The 19,828-nt window shown below is 45.7% G+C and overlaps 2 protein-coding genes across 3 annotated transcripts; one reads left to right on the top strand and one right to left on the bottom strand.

The window, feature by feature from the left end:
* Positions 1 to 2,206: 2,206 nt before the first annotated feature.
* Positions 2,207 to 14,433, top strand: LOC119337955. Of its 2 annotated transcripts, none has more exons than XM_037610247.1 (23): positions 2,207 to 2,824; positions 2,941 to 2,991; positions 3,091 to 3,191; positions 3,345 to 3,435; positions 4,737 to 4,871; positions 4,964 to 5,230; positions 5,328 to 5,406; positions 5,845 to 5,939; positions 6,022 to 6,105; positions 6,193 to 6,267; positions 6,343 to 6,390; positions 6,801 to 6,896; positions 6,981 to 7,210; positions 7,802 to 11,190; positions 11,309 to 11,382; positions 11,453 to 11,533; positions 12,041 to 12,112; positions 12,189 to 12,282; positions 12,372 to 12,435; positions 12,999 to 13,127; positions 13,269 to 13,386; positions 13,566 to 13,642; positions 13,721 to 14,433. In XM_037610247.1, the coding sequence occupies exons 1-23, from the start codon at positions 2,288 to 2,290 to the stop codon at positions 14,079 to 14,081; spliced, it is 6,348 nt and encodes a 2,115-aa protein (XP_037466144.1). In that variant the 5' UTR covers positions 2,207 to 2,287; the 3' UTR covers positions 14,082 to 14,433. The 2 variants fall into 2 exon arrangements, with proteins under 2 accessions (XP_037466144.1, XP_037466135.1); XM_037610238.1 differs by having other exon boundaries at positions 2,208 to 2,824; positions 12,189 to 12,294.
* LOC119337967 (probable methyltransferase PMT21) lies at positions 14,407 to 17,265 on the bottom strand. The gene is made up of 4 exons (XM_037610257.1): positions 16,953 to 17,265; positions 15,228 to 16,775; positions 15,065 to 15,142; positions 14,407 to 14,977 (listed from the first exon to the last, which is right to left on the bottom strand). Exons 2-4 carry the CDS (start codon positions 16,757 to 16,759, stop codon positions 14,761 to 14,763), a joined length of 1,827 nt encoding a protein of 608 aa, XP_037466154.1. The 5' UTR covers positions 16,760 to 16,775; positions 16,953 to 17,265; the 3' UTR covers positions 14,407 to 14,760.
* Positions 17,266 to 19,828: the final 2,563 nt, after the last annotated feature.

The raw sequence follows: 19,828 nt of genomic DNA, 5'->3' as shown, positions 1-19,828 counted from the left end.
GGGGGGGCACATATTTATAAGTAGAGGGAGGTAGGAGAGTCCAAATGAGGAGCGGTTTTCGCCCACACGATCGTGATCGAACGACCGAGAGCATGGAGGGGAGTTAGATGGGTTTTGGGCCACTTTGGAAGGGTGTTGGGCTGCAAAGAGAAAGGGGGTTTCAGGCTGCGCGGATAACCGTTGGAGTATCAAACGACCTCCAAATGGCACGAAACTTGACAGGCGGTCTACCGGTGCTATACCAAGGCCACTTGGCAAGCCTCGGGCCATTCCGAGAAAGTTTAACACCCGCTCACAACAGGAGACAAAAGGGGGACGCCGGAGGACATAGGAGCGCCGGATTGCAAAACGGACAACGGGGAAAATGCTCGGATGCATGAGACGAACACGTATGCAATGCAATGCACATGATGACATGATAAAATTCAACACACAAGCAAATGACATGGCAATGACGGCGAATAACTGGCAAACACCTGGCGCATCGAATCCGGGGCGTTACACTTCTCAATGATCGACGAATCAAAAGGCACCAAGCAATTGAACACAAAGTTTTCGGATAAAGCCAACTTCTAATGTCAGAGCACCTGCATTTGAAACACGATAAAATAATGAATAGATACATATAGATAACTAAATAGAGTAGACCCAAAAATCAATACCTACTAGAAAACAATGACCAGTCAGGAGGATCAATCAAATTTTGGCAGTAGGTAGCACAAGTTGAAATGAACGAACAAACAAAACTACAACAAGTATGCGACTGGACTCAGTAGTAACACCTCAAACAATACAAGGTAGTAACACCTCAAATCGACAGAGCGACAAATCAACTATAGTCAGTCAATCAAAGAGATGTGAACTCCGGCCAGCTAGCCACAACGACAAATCGATAAAACAAGTGTAGTCTTCATCAACCAAAGAATGGCATCACATCATATCCATCAAGGAGCAGACGAACATTTTTGCCCGCAACAGCAGCAACTAGAGACTAGGGACCAACAGGAGCAACAAAAGCAGTATCCATCAGACTTGCATATATAGTCTACACAAGCAACCTTCACTCAACTAGTACACAATGGGTACCAAAAAAACAAACACGCTCAACTCAACTAGTTTTTCATCACCCCAAAAAATACTGAACTAGTTTCTTATTGCCATCAACAATCTTAACCCAGCAAGCAACATCTTCTTCCACCCGAACATGTTCAGCTACCCACGCCAAACCAAAACAGCAGCAGACCCATCCCACCTACAACCATAGTGACCACCGAGATTTCTATGGTATAGTTCATCTCATGTGTCATTCAACTACCATTTTGCATCAATCCTACCTCCTTGAACGAACCCACCTACAAACAAATTTGCCCTCTTCACAATATACTAGAACATTGTGCATATAGATTAGCATCACAGGGAGGTAAAGGTGGTTGTGCTCACTTGTGAGGTCAGGATAGATAGAGAACTTCAAAGCATTCGATGTTCTTCAGTACAGCTGCTCACTTGGGGTACAAACCTCAAACAGGAGAGATCTGTATAGACGCTCGTCAGTGCGTGTAGCAGGAAAGAAATCACCATGGCAAAGAAAAATAGTGAGTGGAAGAGGAGGAGGAGGGGATAACCTTGATGAGAAAGAGGAGAATGATCTATGGCCGTCGTCTTCGCCGGAGGTGAGTGAAGCTTGGAGGCAGAGAGATCCGGGAAGAGGGAGGATGATGACCCCGGTCGCCGTTGCCCCCGCCGGAGGAGCAAGTCGTGAAGGTGTAGGCGGTGGTGCGTCGCCTCCGGTTGCCGGGCGGAGCCTTGGACGGAGGAGGGCAGAGCGTGGTGGTGCGTCGCTCTCGAATCTTGCCGCCGCCGCCGCTCATTCGCGAGACCGAAAGAGCGAGGGTTTCGTCCCCGACCACTGAAGGCGTGGAAGGCTCTTCCAGGGAAAAGGCGTGAAAAGGGCCGGGCTACCAATATCCCGTGGGCCGTCAAATGACCGGGTGGATAACCTAGGGCTAAGTTGGCTCGTGGGTTCCCAGCCCGGGGAACAGGCAGGGATCCCGGGGGGAAAACCTGAAATCAAACGAGGCCTTAAGGGTTTGAGGGTTCTACTAGACATGCTCTAAACAATGTCACACAAGTTTTGGTAGCGCTTAATGGGCCGTTAAAGGCCCGATCGATCTCGGGCTCTTGGCCCAGCGAATACCCCCATCCCGTCGTCTTCAACCTCCCCCCTCGGTGTGTGTTGCTACAGAGTAGAGTAGCCAATCGCGGCCACGGACAGGGAACTAGGGAAGCCATGGAGGCGACGCCGGAGAGGGAGAGGGAGGGTAGGGGGGAGGAGTGGAGCGACGGTGGCGTGGCTCTGGGTTTCCGGGTGAAGGCGTGTTCCCGCGAGTCGTCGGGGCAGAAGGCCGCCAACGTGCTGGAGCCCGACCTCCGCTCCCACTGGTCCACCGCCACCAACACCAAGGAGTGGATCCTCCTCGAGCTCAACGAGCCGTGCCTCGTCTCCCACATCCGCATCTACAACAAGTCCGTCCTCGAATGGGAGGTCACCGGTGGGCTGCGCTACAAGCCCGAGGCCTTCGTCAAGGTTCGCCCACGCGGCGAAGCTCCGAAGCGCGACATGGTGTACCCGGCCAACCACACCCCCTGCCGCTACGTCCGCATCTCTTGTCTGCGCGGAAGCCCCATTGCCATCTACTTCATCCAGCTCACCGGAATCCCTGTACCTGGCCTGGAACCTGAATTCCAACCTCTTGTCAACCACTTGTTACCACAAATATCCTCTTCGCAGAAACAATCTCATTCTTCGCACAATATGCATCTCCAGGTAGCTCTGCCATATATATATATGTGTGTGTGTGTTCTACTTGCTCTATTTCTCATGTTTGTCTTGCTAACGTATCTCCATCCCGATGAATGAATTGTATTGCAAATTAAATCTAGTTACTCAAAGATATTGCAAGCAGGCTACCACCGTTTCTGCCCCAGATTGAGGTAAAATTAGTCTTGCTCCTAGGCTATAAGCTAGTAATTTTGCTGTTTCCCCCATGTGTCCCCTTTTAACCGTCTGGCTGGCTGCTCATCACACTGCAGGCTGACCTTAATAGCATCACAGACACCCCAGAGGGCAGTGTTCGGTTTTTGGCTCTGCTTGCTGGCCCATTTTATCCAATCCTCAACCTTATAAACGAAAGGTGTGGCCCATTTCTCATACATGCTTATTTGCCAGTCTTTATCTCTAGTTTGCATACATTATGTGCATGTGCACTACTGTTCACCCCCTCGTGCGTGCACCCACCTGTGTGCGAGCAATGCTATCTGATTGACACATCCCCCCAAATTTACAGGGATGCTACAAAAACGTCGATTGCTTCTGTTGATTCAGATACCCTAAAGACTAGCCTGGCTTCTATTCCAACTGTTTCCTCAAACTTCGAGGCATGTAAATATTCTTTCCGCACACTTCTGTTTTATCCTTTTATATAGTTTTGGGTATGTGCTATCGTAGTGTGCTACAGTAAGAACTATGAATGCTGAAAGCTTAATTACATGGTACTGCACCTCCACTCTATGTCATACATAGCTTTCCAGTTATGTAAAATGTGTATAGGAACAAGTCATTTATCTTCTGCACATCTCTTTCTGAATGAATATTAACTATCCATAGCACTGAGTGCTGACTAACTAACTGTATACACCCCCCTCTGTGAGTTCTGAAAAGACCACCCGAGATTGGAGCTACCTTGACTGATAGGAACTAGAGAATATTTGCAGGAGTGTTTATTTAACGTAGCTGAGGTAGATGATTTTATGGTTGCATTCTGGCAACTGCTAAACTATAACATGAGATATAACCATGTCTCGTCAGCAACTTCTAGTTCAATTCACAAAAAGGCTGTTGGAGTTCTGTAGGAGTGTGTTAGGTTGATGTTATCCAGGATCTTCCATTAATTTATGTCATCACATTGCACAAACTCCTTGTTGGCCATGCCCCTGTAGTGAAACACTGAGCACTGACATCTGCCCAGTTTGTTGGTTGCTTGCAAATGCACGAGAACACGAATATTTCTCGCTGGTTTATGACCTGAACTGCTAAACAGCCAGCCTATTCTGTGTGACTGCCAATTTATGTGTAGAAAAAGGAACTGAGTGATTTCTGGTTGTATCTGTTTTCCTGATGGTTTAAAGTATTTAAACATAAGTCATATTCAAATGTTCTTTGTTCGAACATGTGGTCTTATTTAGGGCTAGCAAGCTAGTACCATTTTACATCTGGATTATGCGCCTGTGGTCCTACTGTCTGTGCTCTGCCATTCAGCTTTAACACCAAGGACCTATTTTCTGGTAATTCTTCCAATTAAAACTACAATAGTAGAAGACCTATTGCTCTGCAACAATTGATATGGAGTTTGATAATATGAAAATTAAAAGTTGGTAACTTATTTTAGCGCTCCGTCCTGTTATTAAAACTACCAATTCATGACTTGTATTTTACAAAAATCTTTTTCAATTATCATGCATGATACTCATCTCTAGGTTTTTATTCCATGGAGAGCATCTCTGTGCCCTTCAAAGGAATTTGTCACCTACGAATAAGGGAAGTTAAGGTGGTTAAGCAGTAAATGATTAGCAACCACATTCAAGTCGGATGTATCTCCCTTGGGGAGCATAGAAACATACAGCGCATATGCACTCATTTTGGTCGCTTTTTGTGTTCTTAATTCTTTATTTTTGTACAGGCACAACCTAGGAGAGCACGGAGTCCATCTTCTGTTCAGCCTGCTTCATGTATGCTGGCATTTCGATCTGAAACAGCTATACTACTCTTAAGGAAAGCACACAAAGACAAAACTCTCTCAATTGTCTGCCATCGAGTATGTTCTTTGACCATTTTTTTGTGTCTTCTTTGGTCATGTACTTTTTCCTCTCGGAGTATTTTCTGAACATTTGCCTCTTTTGAACTAAGGCATCAAGGGTGCTCCAAAAACTTTTGGAGCCTGAGCCATTCGTTGATGAGCCAATACCTAATGGTGGCATGCTTTCGAGTGAAGTCTCTGATGAAATTCCTAAAAGTGATGCTTCCAGCCTAGTGCCTTATACAAACTACTCTAGTTTGTTTGGAGAAGAATTTAGTTTATCGGAAAATCACTTCGATGGCTCTTTTCTAAATATTTTGGATGTTGCTGCTGTTGAAGAAGGCATTCTTCATGTACTGTATGCAGCTGCATCACAGGTTATCTTTGTCATATTGTGTCATTCTTATATCTTCCAATTTCCATGTTACCTTTTGTTCTAAAAGGCTGGTTTTATTTTCTTGATTGTGCTTGCAGCCTCAACTAGGTTGCAAGCTTGCTGAAACTACTTCAGACATGTGGTCTGTCTTACCGCTTGTTCAAGCACTTCTTCCAGGTATTGACTGGGAGATGACCTTACATACTTAATGCTTTTTAGCTTCTCTTACTACTCTTAAATGAGAATTAGCAGAAGTATGATTGAGTAACAACTTTGGCTACCAAACAAGCTACACCTTCCCGCATGTTAATATCCCATATTAAAAAGATGCAAGGCCTACATGGCCATTGGCTAGCGCATTTAGTGCGACACCCATGCCTTGTGGCTAAAGACTATGGATTGAGTCCAATCAAATGTTAGTTTGTCTGCATTTTCCAGGATTTTATCCTATGAATTCTTGGTTACTGATGTTCTTAGGTTTAAATATAAACCAACTGCACCCCTTCTAAAAGTAAAAAAAATGGGGGCAGATCTACCTGCAAGGGTGTCAGTATACAGCATGTATGCCTTTGTAGAATCTGATAATATGATGTTGCTCTTGTGTGTTTTTCATAGCACTTCGTCCTCCATTTAGTGCTGGCCCTACCGAACAGATTGATGATTGTTTTAGCCAATGGAACCATCCAGATGTTCACAATGCTCTTTCCCAGGTACCTCGAATTATATGATCTGTTTTCTTCTTCATGCATTAGTGGCATCACTTACCATTTCTCAAGGTATTTGTGGCTGCAGATTGTGTCAATGTCGGTATCATCAGTTTTTCATCCTCTTCTCAGAGGCTGTGCTGGTTATCTTTCATCATACCTGCCATCACATGTTCGTTCTGCAACTCTGAACTCTCTATTGTAGAAGTATTTATTCTCTTCAGTAGATTGTTGACATGTTTCTTATGTTCACTACTAGGCAAAAGCAGCATGTGTTTTGCTTGATTTGTGCAGGGGACCATTATCACCTTGGGTGCCCATGATCACAGCAAAGGTCTTTATGATTTTGTCCACAGTTATGTTTTTTATAATTTGTTCCTATTTATGACATTATATACTCATGAAACAGGTAGATCTTGCAGTTGAACTTCTGGAGGATCTCTTGGGTGTTATCCAGGTATGTGTGTTGGAAACCTAGTCTACATGAGCAATGCTGGGAATCTAGAAAATTATCTTTTAGTGATGTAATCTGGCATATTTTGCATCCTTTCTTTAGGGCCTACTTTTGTGCCTATACATAACAAATAAACTAAATAATGCTTCAGTTTAAGTTTTATCTCCTTTTGGGTACTACTTTTGAAGGGGTGTACTATTGTTTTAAGCTAGTATGTCTTGCTGTGCTGTATTTAAGATGAAACACCCAGTTGTTCGAGGAGAGTTTGTAGTGTTACAGTCTCCATCATGACTATGATACTTTACTTTTGCATCATCCTGAATCAGCATAATGTTTGGTTTTGTTAAATTGCTTACTGTTTTCCATATGCACGTGGTAATCAGATGATTTGATTTATGTGTGACGTTGGTCAGGGAGTTGGGCAATCTCTTTCCCGTTCTCGTGCGGCGCTGAAGTATATTTTATTGGCCGTATCAGGGAATATGGATGATGTTCTCGCAGAATACAAAGTAATCCATCTTTCATTTCCTGATATTTCTCAGTGATTGTTGTAATACTTCTTGAACATGCATCCTATAACTGCCTACTTTCAGGAAGTCAAGCATAAAATACTTTTCATTCTGGAGATGCTAGATCCTTTTGTTGATCATGCTATAAGTGCAATGAAAGACAGAATATCATTTGGTGGTGTGTCTGCTATATATCTGGAGAAACAGGCAAAAGTTTGCAATATGGCCTTGAACATTATTCGTACAGCTGCAAAGAATCCTGCTGTACTCCCTTCTTTGGAACTTGAATGGCGGCGAGGTGCTGTTGCCCCAAGGTTGGTAAGCTATATGTACATGCAGGTGCAACATAAGGTTACGAGTACAGTGAGTAATAACCTATGCTGATTGATGAGAAGCAAATACTTGTATAATTATCTAATAGTTAATCCCTTGGTCACAACTCACACATTCATATTCCTACTTTATAGCAACAATATATATTTGGCTAATGCATAAACTTTTCGTTTACACTTCACTTACTTCGGTTTAAATGAACTGCTGCTAAGTTGCCCTTTAGACTCTTGAAGTTGTTTAAAAGAGGCAATGAACTGAATTGACACTCAAGTTGGCCAACTTAGTGTGTACATGTCCCACCAACTCAGCTTGTGGCGTTGGTTGAAACAAATATTTCTTTAGCGAAAATTGAACTATTTCTGGAAGTCGGTGACTAATTTGCTCTTTCCAAAAATTGAGGGGACAAAACGAGCCATGAGTGGAAGTTGAGGGACCAATTTGTGCAACATCATTATCTTGTCAAATATTTAGATCGGGCACATGAAAATGTATTGAGCAAATTCATCATTAGGCCTATTATAAAGTTGCTTTGTATGCTAGTAAAATACACTAAATCTAACTTTAACTTGCAGTATACTTCTTTCTATCTTGGATCCTCATATGCCACTCCCACCTGACGTTGACCTCTGCAAAAGTTCATTGCCCGAGGTTGATCAAGTAGCTTTGGCGGTTTCAGATTGTCCAGCACCACATTCTTGCAACCCTGAAGTTGTTGACGGGCGAGACACATCTGAAATAGCTATGAGAATAGAAAGTTTTGAACAGTACAATTCTTTATTTGCTCCTGAAGAATTGAAGCAATCTGAGTTGACAAATACTCTGCAAGAAGACCATGATAAAGTACATACAAATTTTGACCAGAACATCCCTGAGGGCAGGAAAACCAATGTAAAATTACCAGCTGGCCTTTTCCAGTTGGAAGATACTGTTGCTGATGATTACAATGATGCACGGGCTGATTATCTACAACTGCTGAACCAAGAGAACTGTGAATTAAGAGCTCTAGAATTTCGTCGCTTAGCACTGAATCTGTGCATGCAACAGGAACCAACAATTGAGGGGCATAATGCCGGAATTGATGCTTTGCTATTAGCTGCAGAATGCTATGTTAATCCATTTTTTCTCTTGGATTTACGGCTTAATTCAGAGCCTCTGGATCGAATTGAACGTACTCATTCGGAGTTGATACAACGGAATGCCTCCTTCGAGTTGAAAGATTTGTGTGTGAAAGATTTAGATCTAGCGACAGTGCACTGTTTGGAGAATAAACGGGATAGAGCTGTCCTAGATTTACTCCTGCAAGCTGCAAAATTTGACTGTGAATACCATGCAAAGATACCCGACGGTGAAGTCTATCCAAATGATGCTGAGGATGACAAGCAAGCTATAGAAATTTCACCAGAAGTTACAGACCTTGTGGATGCTGTAACTTTGGTCAGAAAGAACCAAGCTCTGCTTTGGCACTTTATTATCAAGCAATTTGGAAGGAAAGGGCATTTAGCTAATGAAATTCTTCTTGATAGCTTGTTGTTCTTGTTGCACTCAGCAACTGACCTATTTTGTCCACCAGATAATGTGATCGATATCATATTGAATTCTGCTGGAAACCTCAACCGACAGCTTGCATGTGTTTACAGCTCAGTTAATGCAGGGGATAAGAAATTGGATAATGTAAAATTACATGGTTTACAAAGACGTTGGGCACTTCTCCAGAAGCTGGTTCTGGCTTCATCTGGTAGTGACAATACTAGAGAACTTGTCAGCATTAAAAAAGATGGTTTTCGTTTTAGAAGCTTAGTTCCTCCATCAGCATGGGTGCATAAGATATCAGAATTTTCCAGGTTTTCTAGCCCACTTCCTCGATTTCTTGGATGGATGGCAGTATCGCGTTATGCCAAGGAATATTTAAATGAGAGACTGTTTCTTGCCTCTGATTTCTCACAGCTTACAACTTTGCTGTCAATTTTCACTGATGAACTTAGTTTAATGGATGGAGTTGCAACTCAGAAGGTCAAGTCTGCGGACACTGAGCAATCTGCTTGCAATAATTACTTGCTTCTTAAGAAGGAATCTATGTTGTCAGATAAACCAAGCATGAACAAACTGTTTCAGATTTTACTTCCTGAACTACATTTCTTTTTTCCAAGCATGAGCAGACTGTTTCACGGATTTGGAGAGACCATTTTGGAAGCTGTTGGTTTGCAGTTAAAATGTCTCCCCAAAAGTGCAGTACAAGATGTTCTTTGTTGGTTTTCTGAGATGTGCATGTGGCCTTACCTTGAAGGCATCAAGGAGCATCTTGTACTTGCAAACGGAGCAAGTTCTTTGAGAGGTAATATTGCTGCTAATGCCAAGGCTGTTGTTTTCTATCTACTCGAGTCGGTTGTTTCTGAGCACTTGGAGGCTATTGTTCCTGAAATGCCAAGGGTAGTGCACATTCTTGTGTCACTTTGTAGAGCTTCTTATGCTGATGTGGCCTTCCTTGACTCTGTATTGTGTCTGCTGAAGCCATTGATATCTTACTTCTTAAGGAAGGGAACTGATGATGAAAAAGTGATGGGTCATATAACTGACTGCAGTGATTTTGAGTTGATTTGTTTTGAAGAATTGTTTGAAATTATCCGGTGTGGTAAACATACAAAGGATGCAACCAGTGATAAGATTCAGGTCCCATTGCTGATCTTCATTCTGGGGTCTCTGCTTCCTGATCTGTCCTTTAAGAGGAGGATTGAAATATTGGACTCCTTGCTAGTATGGGTAGACTCTATTAGTTCTGATCCACCATCACTGCTGTGTAGTTATCTTGAAGGCTTTCATACACTTATTGATGGTTGTGTAACTATACTAGTTCAGAATATTGAATTACTTGGTATCATCATCCTTTCTGTGAGAGAACAGTCTAGGGAGGCTGCAAATTCCATAAGTGGGGATGCCATGATGCGACTTGAGAAGAATTCACAAGATAGTGCAGAGCAGCTACTAGTTAAATCCACAGACAATGCGGAAAAGTCGAAGGGGCCACCTGCTGGTTGTATTATAGAATTTTGTGATGCCCTGGAGAAGGTCATTTCACATCTTACTCTGTCAATTGAGAGTAGCTGGAAATGGCACCATCAGTTGGCCTCTAGGCTGTCTTCATTGATGGCAAAGTGTTTGCTGTATGCGAAATGCTTAAAAGCTGTTACTCAAGGAAACACAATTTCTAGTAGCACTAGGCAAGAGGTGGAGCTTGTACAAAAACACTGGGAGAGTGCTCTTGAAGGTCTTGCAGAAACCATTTTAGGAAATCAGGAAAAGCAGTGCTGGCAGGTGGCATCCTCTATGCTTGACTATATGATTAAACTACCTAATGTTCTTGCTTGGGGTAATGTTCTTAGTGCCACTTGTTCAGCAATCGAGCACTTCTGCTCTCATGCACCTAGGATATCTTGGAGACTGCAGACAGAGAAGTGGTTATCATTATTGGTTTCGGGTGGAATTGAAGACCTCAAGAATAGTGAAACCTCGTTGATTAATCTTTTCTGTACAATGTTGAGTCACGCCGAACCAGAACAACGCTCTGTTGCATTGCAGCAACTTGGGAGGATTATTCACTTGGCGAGTACTGCTGAAGTCGGATCTGGTTCAACAATGACGTCCCATTTGGTTACTCATACATGGAACAGAATAGTAGCATTGGCTCTCTATGACTCTTCTATGCTATTAAGGAATCATGCGATGGCTTTGCTCACTGAATATGCTCCATTTGTTGATAAAAATCATCTGCGGTCATTTCTTGCATCAAGTGACAGTATCCTGAAAGGTGTGGGGCAACTTTCATGTGTAATTGAAGAGGGCTATTTGACACGAATGTCGTTACTGTTGCTTTCAAAGGCATGTCTTTATTCTTCTTCTGAAGATATTGCTTTGATTCCTGAATGTGTTTGGAGGAAATTGGAAAACATGCAAACATCACTAACTGGTAAATTAATGCTTCTCGATTACCCACATTTATGTTGTACCTGTGCCCTTATGTGGGGCTCAACCTTAACAACTGATTATTCAAGTACTTTATTTACTATTTTCTGATGTATTATTAGGAGGTTTTGATGATGTCGAGAAAGATCTCTGTCGAGCTCTATGTCAGCTAAGAACTGAATCTGATGCTAAAACGGTCTCGCTCTAACTTCAATATTATTTTGTGCATGTTCTGGCTACCGAGTACTGACTCTGTGTCTCTTTAGGTTGTAAAAGAACTTCTCGCAGGATCTACTACAAAACCAGTGAACACTGATTATAAGGATATCCGTGAATCAATTCTTCAGGTCATAATCTTTCTTATGATTCATTCTGAAATGCATATTTTGCATCTATAGCATTGTTACTTCTGTTTCTGCTTTATTACTTAAGTCTATGCCATCCATCACAGTTTCAGTTCTAAACTCAACAGAGGTTCACATTGATGAGTGTGCGTGCACTTTTGTACCTAACAATATAAGTGCTTAATACTTCTTCAAATAGCAAACTTCTAGTCATTGTTTGAGGCTTGGAGCAAATTACCTTGACCTTTAGAATTCTTGACGGAAGAATTTTTTGTACTAGTATGCAATAACAACAATTACTGTTAGTTTGAAAGTTTTGGAATTCATGTTCATCTTCCAGAAAACGAAAATGCTTGCAAGCAAGACTGGAATAGGCAGCACTGGCATGCTTGTAATTTTTGTTCAAATATATACTCCTGATACCCTAAGTTGCTGTGCACATAGGGTGTTAATTTCAAGCTCCAGTCCATGCTATGCTGGTAACCTGCTTTTGTGAATCCTTTTTGATAGGTGTTGTCCTCTTTGAGTTCTGTTGAGTCCTACTTTGAGTTCTTCTCAATCAGATCTGATCAGGAATGTCAGGTTAGAGATACAACCAGGGTTTCTGGCCGCCATGTTTTCAATATCTTACTGACACTTAAATAATTACAATACCAAGGAACTTGAAGAAGCTGAGATTGAATTGGAGCTTATTAAAAACGAGAAAGCAGTTCAGAAATTTGTCGGACGTCCTCAGGATACTGTGGCTCCAGGCGTGTTATCATGTAAGATTAGTGACTATTAAGGACTATTATTATGAATATTGTTCCCTTAATGTGCAGTAATGTAATTACATCTACAGATTACAAGGATAGTAGTGAAGTTAATAAACAGCTTCAGCAGATCCGTGAAGATATACGGTCCCTGTAAGTTGACATATCACATTTTACACCTGGTCCAAGTGTACCTTATTCCTCAAGCTCCTGACAGTTACTTTCCCTGGGCAAAACATTCTTATTACCGTGGGAAGTGTGTGGGTGCGGGTGTATTTTTTTACCTTTGACAATGCAACCTTTTTTAAAGTTTAAATTTGCACTGTGAAGATTAGACTCATTATGATAAGTACAGCAATTTTAGTACTCTTACCTTGCTTTACAAATATTCCCAACAAAAATAATGGTTAAAGATTTACCTCAGAGACCATTATGATTTACATGAAGCAAGTCATTGGTTTTGATGGAGGCATGAAGTGCTGCATAATAAGGAGTACTAAATTTCTAAATCCTATTCCTTTTCTGGGCCTTGGGAGTGATAAGTTTTAATACGAAGCTTCATAAGAAAGTTTTGTCTATCCATGAATAGTATCATTTTCTTGCACCAGTTTAATTTTAATTTTGAAGCATTGAAACTTTTTTGTTTGATGGATAGAATCATTGGAACTTATTGTCAGCGTTACTTGTTATGCAGCTAACATGTATTTACTTGATAGAGAACGGTCCAAGCTCAGAGAGGAAATTATAGCACGCCGACAGAAGAAATTGCTTATCAGACATACTCGTGAAAAGTACTTGGAAGAGACGAGTTGCAAGGAAATGGAGCTTATGCAAGAGCTTGATAGGTTTGGAGCTGTTGCCTTTTCATTTGATATATGTCAGAGATGACGACATTTTTTTCTTCTTTCGGAAAGGAGGTTCAAATCCTCGGCCTCTGCATCATTATATGTGCTTGTTCTTATTTTCTCGTTGTATTATCTTTGCAGGGAAAGAAGTCTTGAGATGGAGCGTGACATCGAAAGGCAGCGACAGCTGGATCTCGAGCGTGTGAAGTCTAGGGAACTGCAATATAACCTCGATATGGAAAGGGAGAAACAAACTCAGGTACATGTTGCAATTTTACCCCTTGAAACTGAAATTGCTTATTGGTGTTGTGGCATGTTTTGTTTGCCATCGATCCATGACGCATCAATCCAAAGAGAATAGCTGTAGCTCCAGACTTAGCAAGCCATTTCGTTGGTTTTTCTTGTTGCATCACATGCCGTGCTGATTGACTTGTGCAGAGAGAGCTTCAACGTGAGCTGGAGCAGGTTGAGTTGGGGCGGTCATCAAGGCGGGAGTTCTCAGCCAACCCCAGCAGGTATTGATCGATTCTACCGATTCGCCCATTCCTGGTACTATCTATCGCAACATCTGTGTGATTGGCAACATTGCGCAGCCGGGCGAGGGAGAGATACCGCGAAAGGGATAACAGTAGAGGCGCGCAGCAGGAGGGAAGCCGCGGCCAAGGCCACGAGGGTCAATCACCGGTCGTGATGGGCGGTGCATCAAGGCCATCGTCGTTCCCTACGATACTGCAATCTCGCGACCGTGGCAGCGATGGTGGCTACGAGGAGAACGCGGAGGGAAGCAGGGATTCCGGCGGCGACACCAGCAGCATGGGAGACCCGGAGCTGGACGGGCCGGGGTCGGGCTCGAGGCACGGGACACGAGCTGGCGGCAGCAAGTCGTCAAGGCAGGTGCTGGAGCGGCGAGAGCGAGACGGTAGACGGGAAGGTAAATGGGAGCGGAAGCAATGAAGGGAAAGCCACTCCGCCCAACCCATGGTGGCCACCACTCTATTCAGCAGCCATTTGGTCAATTATGCAATGCATCTCTTGCTCCAGCAACTGGCCTCTACTGTTGTAATCAAATCGAGCGTGATGTGCCTATTGCAAATTCTGCGCCTGCAGTGTCAGTGCTACAAAGACAAGGCGGTATAACTAGAAAACAAAGAGATTGGGGTGTGGTGAGGTACACATTGGCTGCACCGCACCAGGCTGACTGACAGCAACACACAACCAACTCATCGCTGCTCTGGGGCAAGGAATGACACTGCATCACTATCACTTCGTGCTCCATAAATATTTGAATAAATAATATTTATAGCCACCCCGCTTGATTGCTCGATTACAATCACAGTACCGACTAGCTATAGGACATGCATACAGTATTCGGATAACAACTTACAGGTGACTCACCAAACTTTACCTCCCCTGGTTTTTCCGCAAAGAAAAAGAATCAACTGTTGTGTGATCAATAGCTAACTATTGGATCCTCCTATATATGAATATGATAAAACTATATTTATATTACTCATGTAGTTTATTTTGATGACTATGAACCCCCCCTTGTTCTATCAAAGTGTCGACTATGAATCGCCCTCGCCTTTCCGTGGGATCATGGTCAATTCCTGTCACTGAGACTGCTGGTTCGCAGCTATGCCTTCTTTGCCGACCAGAGCTGCTTGTGGCAGATGAGGAGCTTCTCCTTCTCATTCTCCTTGTTCTCGGTGTCGTGCCTGTCGCAGGTCCATCTCATCCCCTTGGCGATGGAGGCCACGGAGTCGAGGAAGTAGGGGTTGTCCCGGATGATGGCGTAGCCGGTCGGACGAAGGATGCGGTCCATCTCAACAAGCACAAATTTCATCTCGCATCTGCAATGCCATGGACAATCGGTTAGCAACTTGAGATCTTCCTTGGCTGAATATCTGGGCGGCAAGATTCTGCAGCACATTACATACCTGTGTGATTCTGCGGTGAACAGGCCGTCGGCGTGCAGCAGATCGTACGTCCGTGGGTACGTGGAGAAGGCCTCGCACCTAATAAGAATCAGCAGATTAATTCCATTCTGACAATGTGGAACAGAGTGCCGAGCAGGATGCAGTTGGAAGAGGTAATGTGTACCAGTCGTGGTTGGTGCCGATGAGTCCTCTGTCGTAGACGACGCCGAGGGAGTTGGGCCCGTAGGAGGAGACGACGTTCATGACCCACACGGGGTCCTTGACGAGGCTCGCCGCGAACCCTCCGTAGACGGTGCTCATGTCCATGACGTTCCGCACCTTGTCGCTCCCCAGCGCGGGCAGCAGCGCCTTGTAGTGCTTCGTGGCCGCCTTCCACTTGCCGTCGTCGTGCTTCATGGCGCTGCCGCTGCCGCCGGGGACAACGGAGACGCGCTCCGGCGCGACGCTCAGCCTCTGGGGCCACTTGGGCAGCGCCTTGCCGCGGGACTTGGGGCTGGGCGCGGTCACGCAGGAGCGCATGGGCACGTACCACGCGGCGTCGGCGTCGACGCTGTCGTCGCACTTGGCCGGGGTGGTCACCGGCGTCAGCTTGTCGTAGCAGCCGGCGTCGAGGGACTTCTGCCACACCGCGATGTCGCCCTTCTTGTTGTACAGCCGGAAGCACATGCTGGCGAGCATCTTCTTGAGCCGGTCGAAGTCGGCTTTCTGCGCCTCCACCGTGGTGTTCCAGCCGTGCCACCGGTTCTCGTAGTTGATGGGCGGGCCCGAGAGCACCCAGAAGCCGCCGGGCCGGAGCACCCGCTGGATCTCCATCAGGTAGAGCCCGCCGAACTCCGTCCACGGGATGAGGCACCTGGAGCAGTGCGCCATGTCCATGGAGGCCGAGGGGATGGGCAGGCGCTGCGTGGAGATGATGCCGAGGATGGCCGGGATGCCGCGCTCCAGCGCGAACTGCACCTGGGCCTCGTGGTTGTCCCTGGGCGCCAGCGACACGGTCAGGATGTTGCGGGCCAGCAGGTCGCCGCCCCAGCTGGCGACGCCGCAGCCCGTGTCGAGCGCGGTGCGCACGCTGCCGTCCTTCATGCCGGGGATCAGGTCGGCCATGAGGTCGACGTACGCGCCGACGCCGTTGGGGAACATGGTGCCGCCGCCGGGGAAGGTGAAGCGGTCGCCGTCCTTGCGGAGCCAGTGCTGGTTGGACTTCTGGCTGTTGATCCAGTCGTAGGGCACGTTGCGGTACCAGCACTGGTCCTTGCTCTTGGGCCAGCGGATGGGCGGCTTGTAGCCCCGCGGCGGGGGCACCAGGCAGACGGCGCGCTCCGGCGGCGGCGGGCAGTGCCGCTCCATGAAGCTGAGCCGGTAGTTCCCGTACCTCCTCCAGCGCTTGGGGTCGGTGCAGGGGGTGTAGTCCTGGTAATCAGCGGGGCACTCTGAAAACTCGACCTCGTCGTCGCCGTTGCCGTTCCTGGCAATGGCGAGCGCGATCGCGGAGCCCTCCTGCTTCGCCGTGGAGACGATGGGGATGATGCTGGTGGTGGTGGAGGAGAAGGTGAAGGTGCGGCCGGTGCTGTACATGCCGCCGAGGTAGAAGGAGAAGCCGCAGAGGAGGAGGAGCATGAGCGCCACCGGCACGGCCCTGGCGCCGCCGCCGCCGCCGCCCGCCCTCTCGGGCTTGGCCTCCTTGCTGTACTTCATCGCCCTGCCCTCTGCCCTGCGGATGGGATTGGGTCTGATTTTTTAAAGTTTGTTGAGGGCAGGGCATCAGAATCGGTAACAAACCCCGTACGAGAATACGCACGCGATTTCCGGACCGGATACGCAACGAAATTATCGAGGATACCTGAAGATTGACGATGAAATCTCTCTTATACTACTACAAAAGACGTACCTTTGGGCTGAATTGGAAGTTTGGAACCAAACGAACGGAACCAGGGAGCAGAGGTTGCGAGGTCTTGAACACGATCGATTGGTCGGTCGATATATAGCTGCTAGCCGGGAAGGAAGGCAGATGCGTGTGGGCTGATCGGCTCTCGGCACGCCAAGGAGATTTACGTTACTACTCCATTACTAGGTTAGATCTGAATGAATATAAAAATAGAAGGATTATCACGCCTAAACAAAACGACCAGATTATAACAAACGAGAATTGGCAGGCTGATTGGGCAGGCAATTATGGGAGTATCTCTAGCGGTGGCCTGGCCGCCCTCTGTTTGTGTAGGCCGGACACTCGGGGAGTTTTAAAGACCTCATTGACGACGGTTAGGCACGCGCCCACTCCCATCACCATCGTCGTCTTCTTCCTCCCTCAATAACAACTGAGTGCATTGTTATCATGGGTTAATTGGAAACGCCCCGACTCGGCCAACCCAAAGCAAAACATCAATAATTGCAAATGATTTACCGTCATGTAGGTACATCTAGTGAAAACAAGTCACATGCTTATTTAGACCGACTGTTTCGTCTTGATTGCGAAGATTGACTCATTTCCCTGTATGTTCAACGTCAACGGACTAGTGGAATAGTGGATGCCCATGCACGCCGCGGTACGTATTCCCTCCGTTTCAAGATATAAAACCAGATTTCATTATGGACTACGCTACGAATGTATATAGACATATGTATTTTAGTAGATTCACTCGCTTTGCTCCGTATGTAGTGCATAGTGAAATCTTTAAAATATCTTATATTTAGGAACAGAGGGAGTATATGGCTAGAGTGTAGCTGCACATCTACGCGCGTACACAGGTACACTGCAGGGAATTTCTTTCTTTAATTCGATGTGGCCGGTCATACATCACATTGTTGGCTTTGTCTCGGCTGTTAGTGTGGCATTACAGCAAGATGGGTTTGGCGGATCGCATTTAGTCAGTCAGCTCGGTGGAGGAGTGAGGGAGTGAGTGAGCGTGTGGGTGCGCCACCACCCACAACGACTGCCTCACTCGTCCACACCAAGCCGTGGACGCGCAGTCCTTCACCACAAAAATGAAAGAAAATGTGGACGCGGAAATTGCAATCGCATGCAAGTAAATATCTGTCAGCTGTTAATCGTGTTTAATTACGCTCATGCATACCAGTAGTCCAGTACAACGACAGGAGCTAGGATTTTGCCACCCAAGGGGATGAAGCCCCACGCACCGGGGCGAAAGTAGCAACTCTAGTTTTGCTGCATGAGTTTTGGTACATGCACCGAATAGAAAATACTGGACCGCCCGCCCGCCCGTGACCACAGCAAAGATGCGTCGGTTTTGTTGGCCGGCAGCCGTGCGGCACAGTGAGTGAATCGACCATATGTAGAAGCTAGTACCTAGGCCAAGGCCAGTGAAATCAAGCTAGATATAGCTGCTAGTAGCCGCTCACTCGCAGACAGTAGATAGAGTATCACTCGATCGTCACGCGTAGAGACGACGATTTGGCTTAATCTGCCACTGCCAGACTGGCTGGCAACGGATCAATCAATCTGTCGGTGGCACCGATCGATCGATCCCCATATGGATGCATCATCACATATACGGTTCCACTGTCGCTCCTTTCTTCCTGCTCTACCACCTCGCTAGCTAGCCATAAATGCGGTTCGATGGAGCGATCGACCATGCGCGCTCCGCCACCGCCACCGCGCGACCGTGCATGTGCGCCCTCACGTGCACGTACACCGCCCCGAGATTTAGCGGGAGCTAGCGACCAAACTAAATGAATTATTTATCTACAGCAGCGTAATCCATTATGCAAATGTGCATATCACGGGAACCCTATCTATTACGGAGAAGATCGTGTGTGTACATGCAAGTGACATGCATGCGTGCTTCGGTAGCCTGTCGCGTTCGCTCCAGTTGGCCCGGTCGGATCATATATCTCTCCTCTTTTTTTTTAAAGCTAAACGGATCATATATCTCTCCTCGATCCAACGCCGACCGACACGAGCGTGCAAGCTGCGTGTTACATCCTTTTTCTGTACGGACAGTAGAACTTGTCCATCTCATGCACACCTAGGAGCATCTACAGCCGAACTTGACAAATTCGGTCTCCTATATGTCTGCGGACTTATCGGGCACTCCCGCAGTATCTTGTGCCCGACATTCATATATCTTAAATATGGACTCTCAAATACATGCAAATTCATGCACGTCCATCATACACGCCAATACCACACATAAATAACACATATTGGTAGCCAATATATACAGTTCTTACATAAAATTTATTTTAAGTGCACAACTCAAACATTAACTCTTTGGTTTCATTGTGGGTCCACATATCCTTCACAAGATCACTTAGTAGCTGCGTGTGCATCTGACGATCTCGAAGATTCTGATGCATCTGCAGAAGATTCATAAGCTGGTTTGCATCTTGATCTTCCGGGATTTGAGTTTGTGCTGCAGGCGCTTCAAAATCATTGATTTCTGCAACACCATCACCCTCATCCTCGACAATCATATTCTGCAAAATAACACGACATGTCATCAGCTGCTACAAAGTTTTTGATTCCCACAGCGTTGTACCTCCACAAACAATTCCCCAACGAGCTTAAAGCACTCCGAATGCCCTCTTCACATTCTTCCTAGCCGCTTCCTGCATTGATGCAAAGTGGCTTTATTTGTTGCCTTCAGATATAGTCTTCACAACGCCGCCCACTGAGGATAGATGACATCGGCAAGATAGCATCTCATGTTTTAGCCACAGCCGTTGACAGTGTATTTGCATGGCGGCGATTATCCATTACAAAGCCTCCTGGACACAGGAGATCGTTGAAGCACGTTGATGTTGTTG

This window comes from Triticum dicoccoides, chromosome 1B (assembly GCF_002162155.2).
Source record: "Triticum dicoccoides isolate Atlit2015 ecotype Zavitan chromosome 1B, WEW_v2.0, whole genome shotgun sequence".
Taxonomy (NCBI): domain Eukaryota; kingdom Viridiplantae; phylum Streptophyta; class Magnoliopsida; order Poales; family Poaceae; genus Triticum; species Triticum dicoccoides.
The sequence above is the reverse complement of the archived record's forward strand: the minus strand, read 5'-3'. Positions and strand labels throughout refer to the sequence as shown.

Coding starts and splice junctions, on each gene's coding strand:
- LOC119337955 (XM_037610238.1), top strand. CDS start 2,288: ATGGAGGCGACGCCGGAGAGGGAGAGGGAGGGTAGGGGGGAGGAGTGG. Junction 5,940..6,021: donor TTCACAATGCTCTTTCCCAG/GTACCTCGAATT, acceptor TTGTGGCTGCAG/ATTGTGTCAATGTCGGTATC. Junction 13,128..13,268: donor CTTATGCAAGAGCTTGATAG/GTTTGGAGCTGT, acceptor TTATCTTTGCAG/GGAAAGAAGTCTTGAGATGG.
- LOC119337967 (XM_037610257.1), bottom strand. CDS start 16,759: ATGAAGTACAGCAAGGAGGCCAAGCCCGAGAGGGCGGGCGGCGGCGGC. Junction 15,143..15,227: donor ATCGGCACCAACCACGACTG/GTACACATTACC, acceptor GATTCTTATTAG/GTGCGAGGCCTTCTCCACGT. Junction 14,978..15,064: donor TTCACCGCAGAATCACACAG/GTATGTAATGTG, acceptor ATGGCATTGCAG/ATGCGAGATGAAATTTGTGC.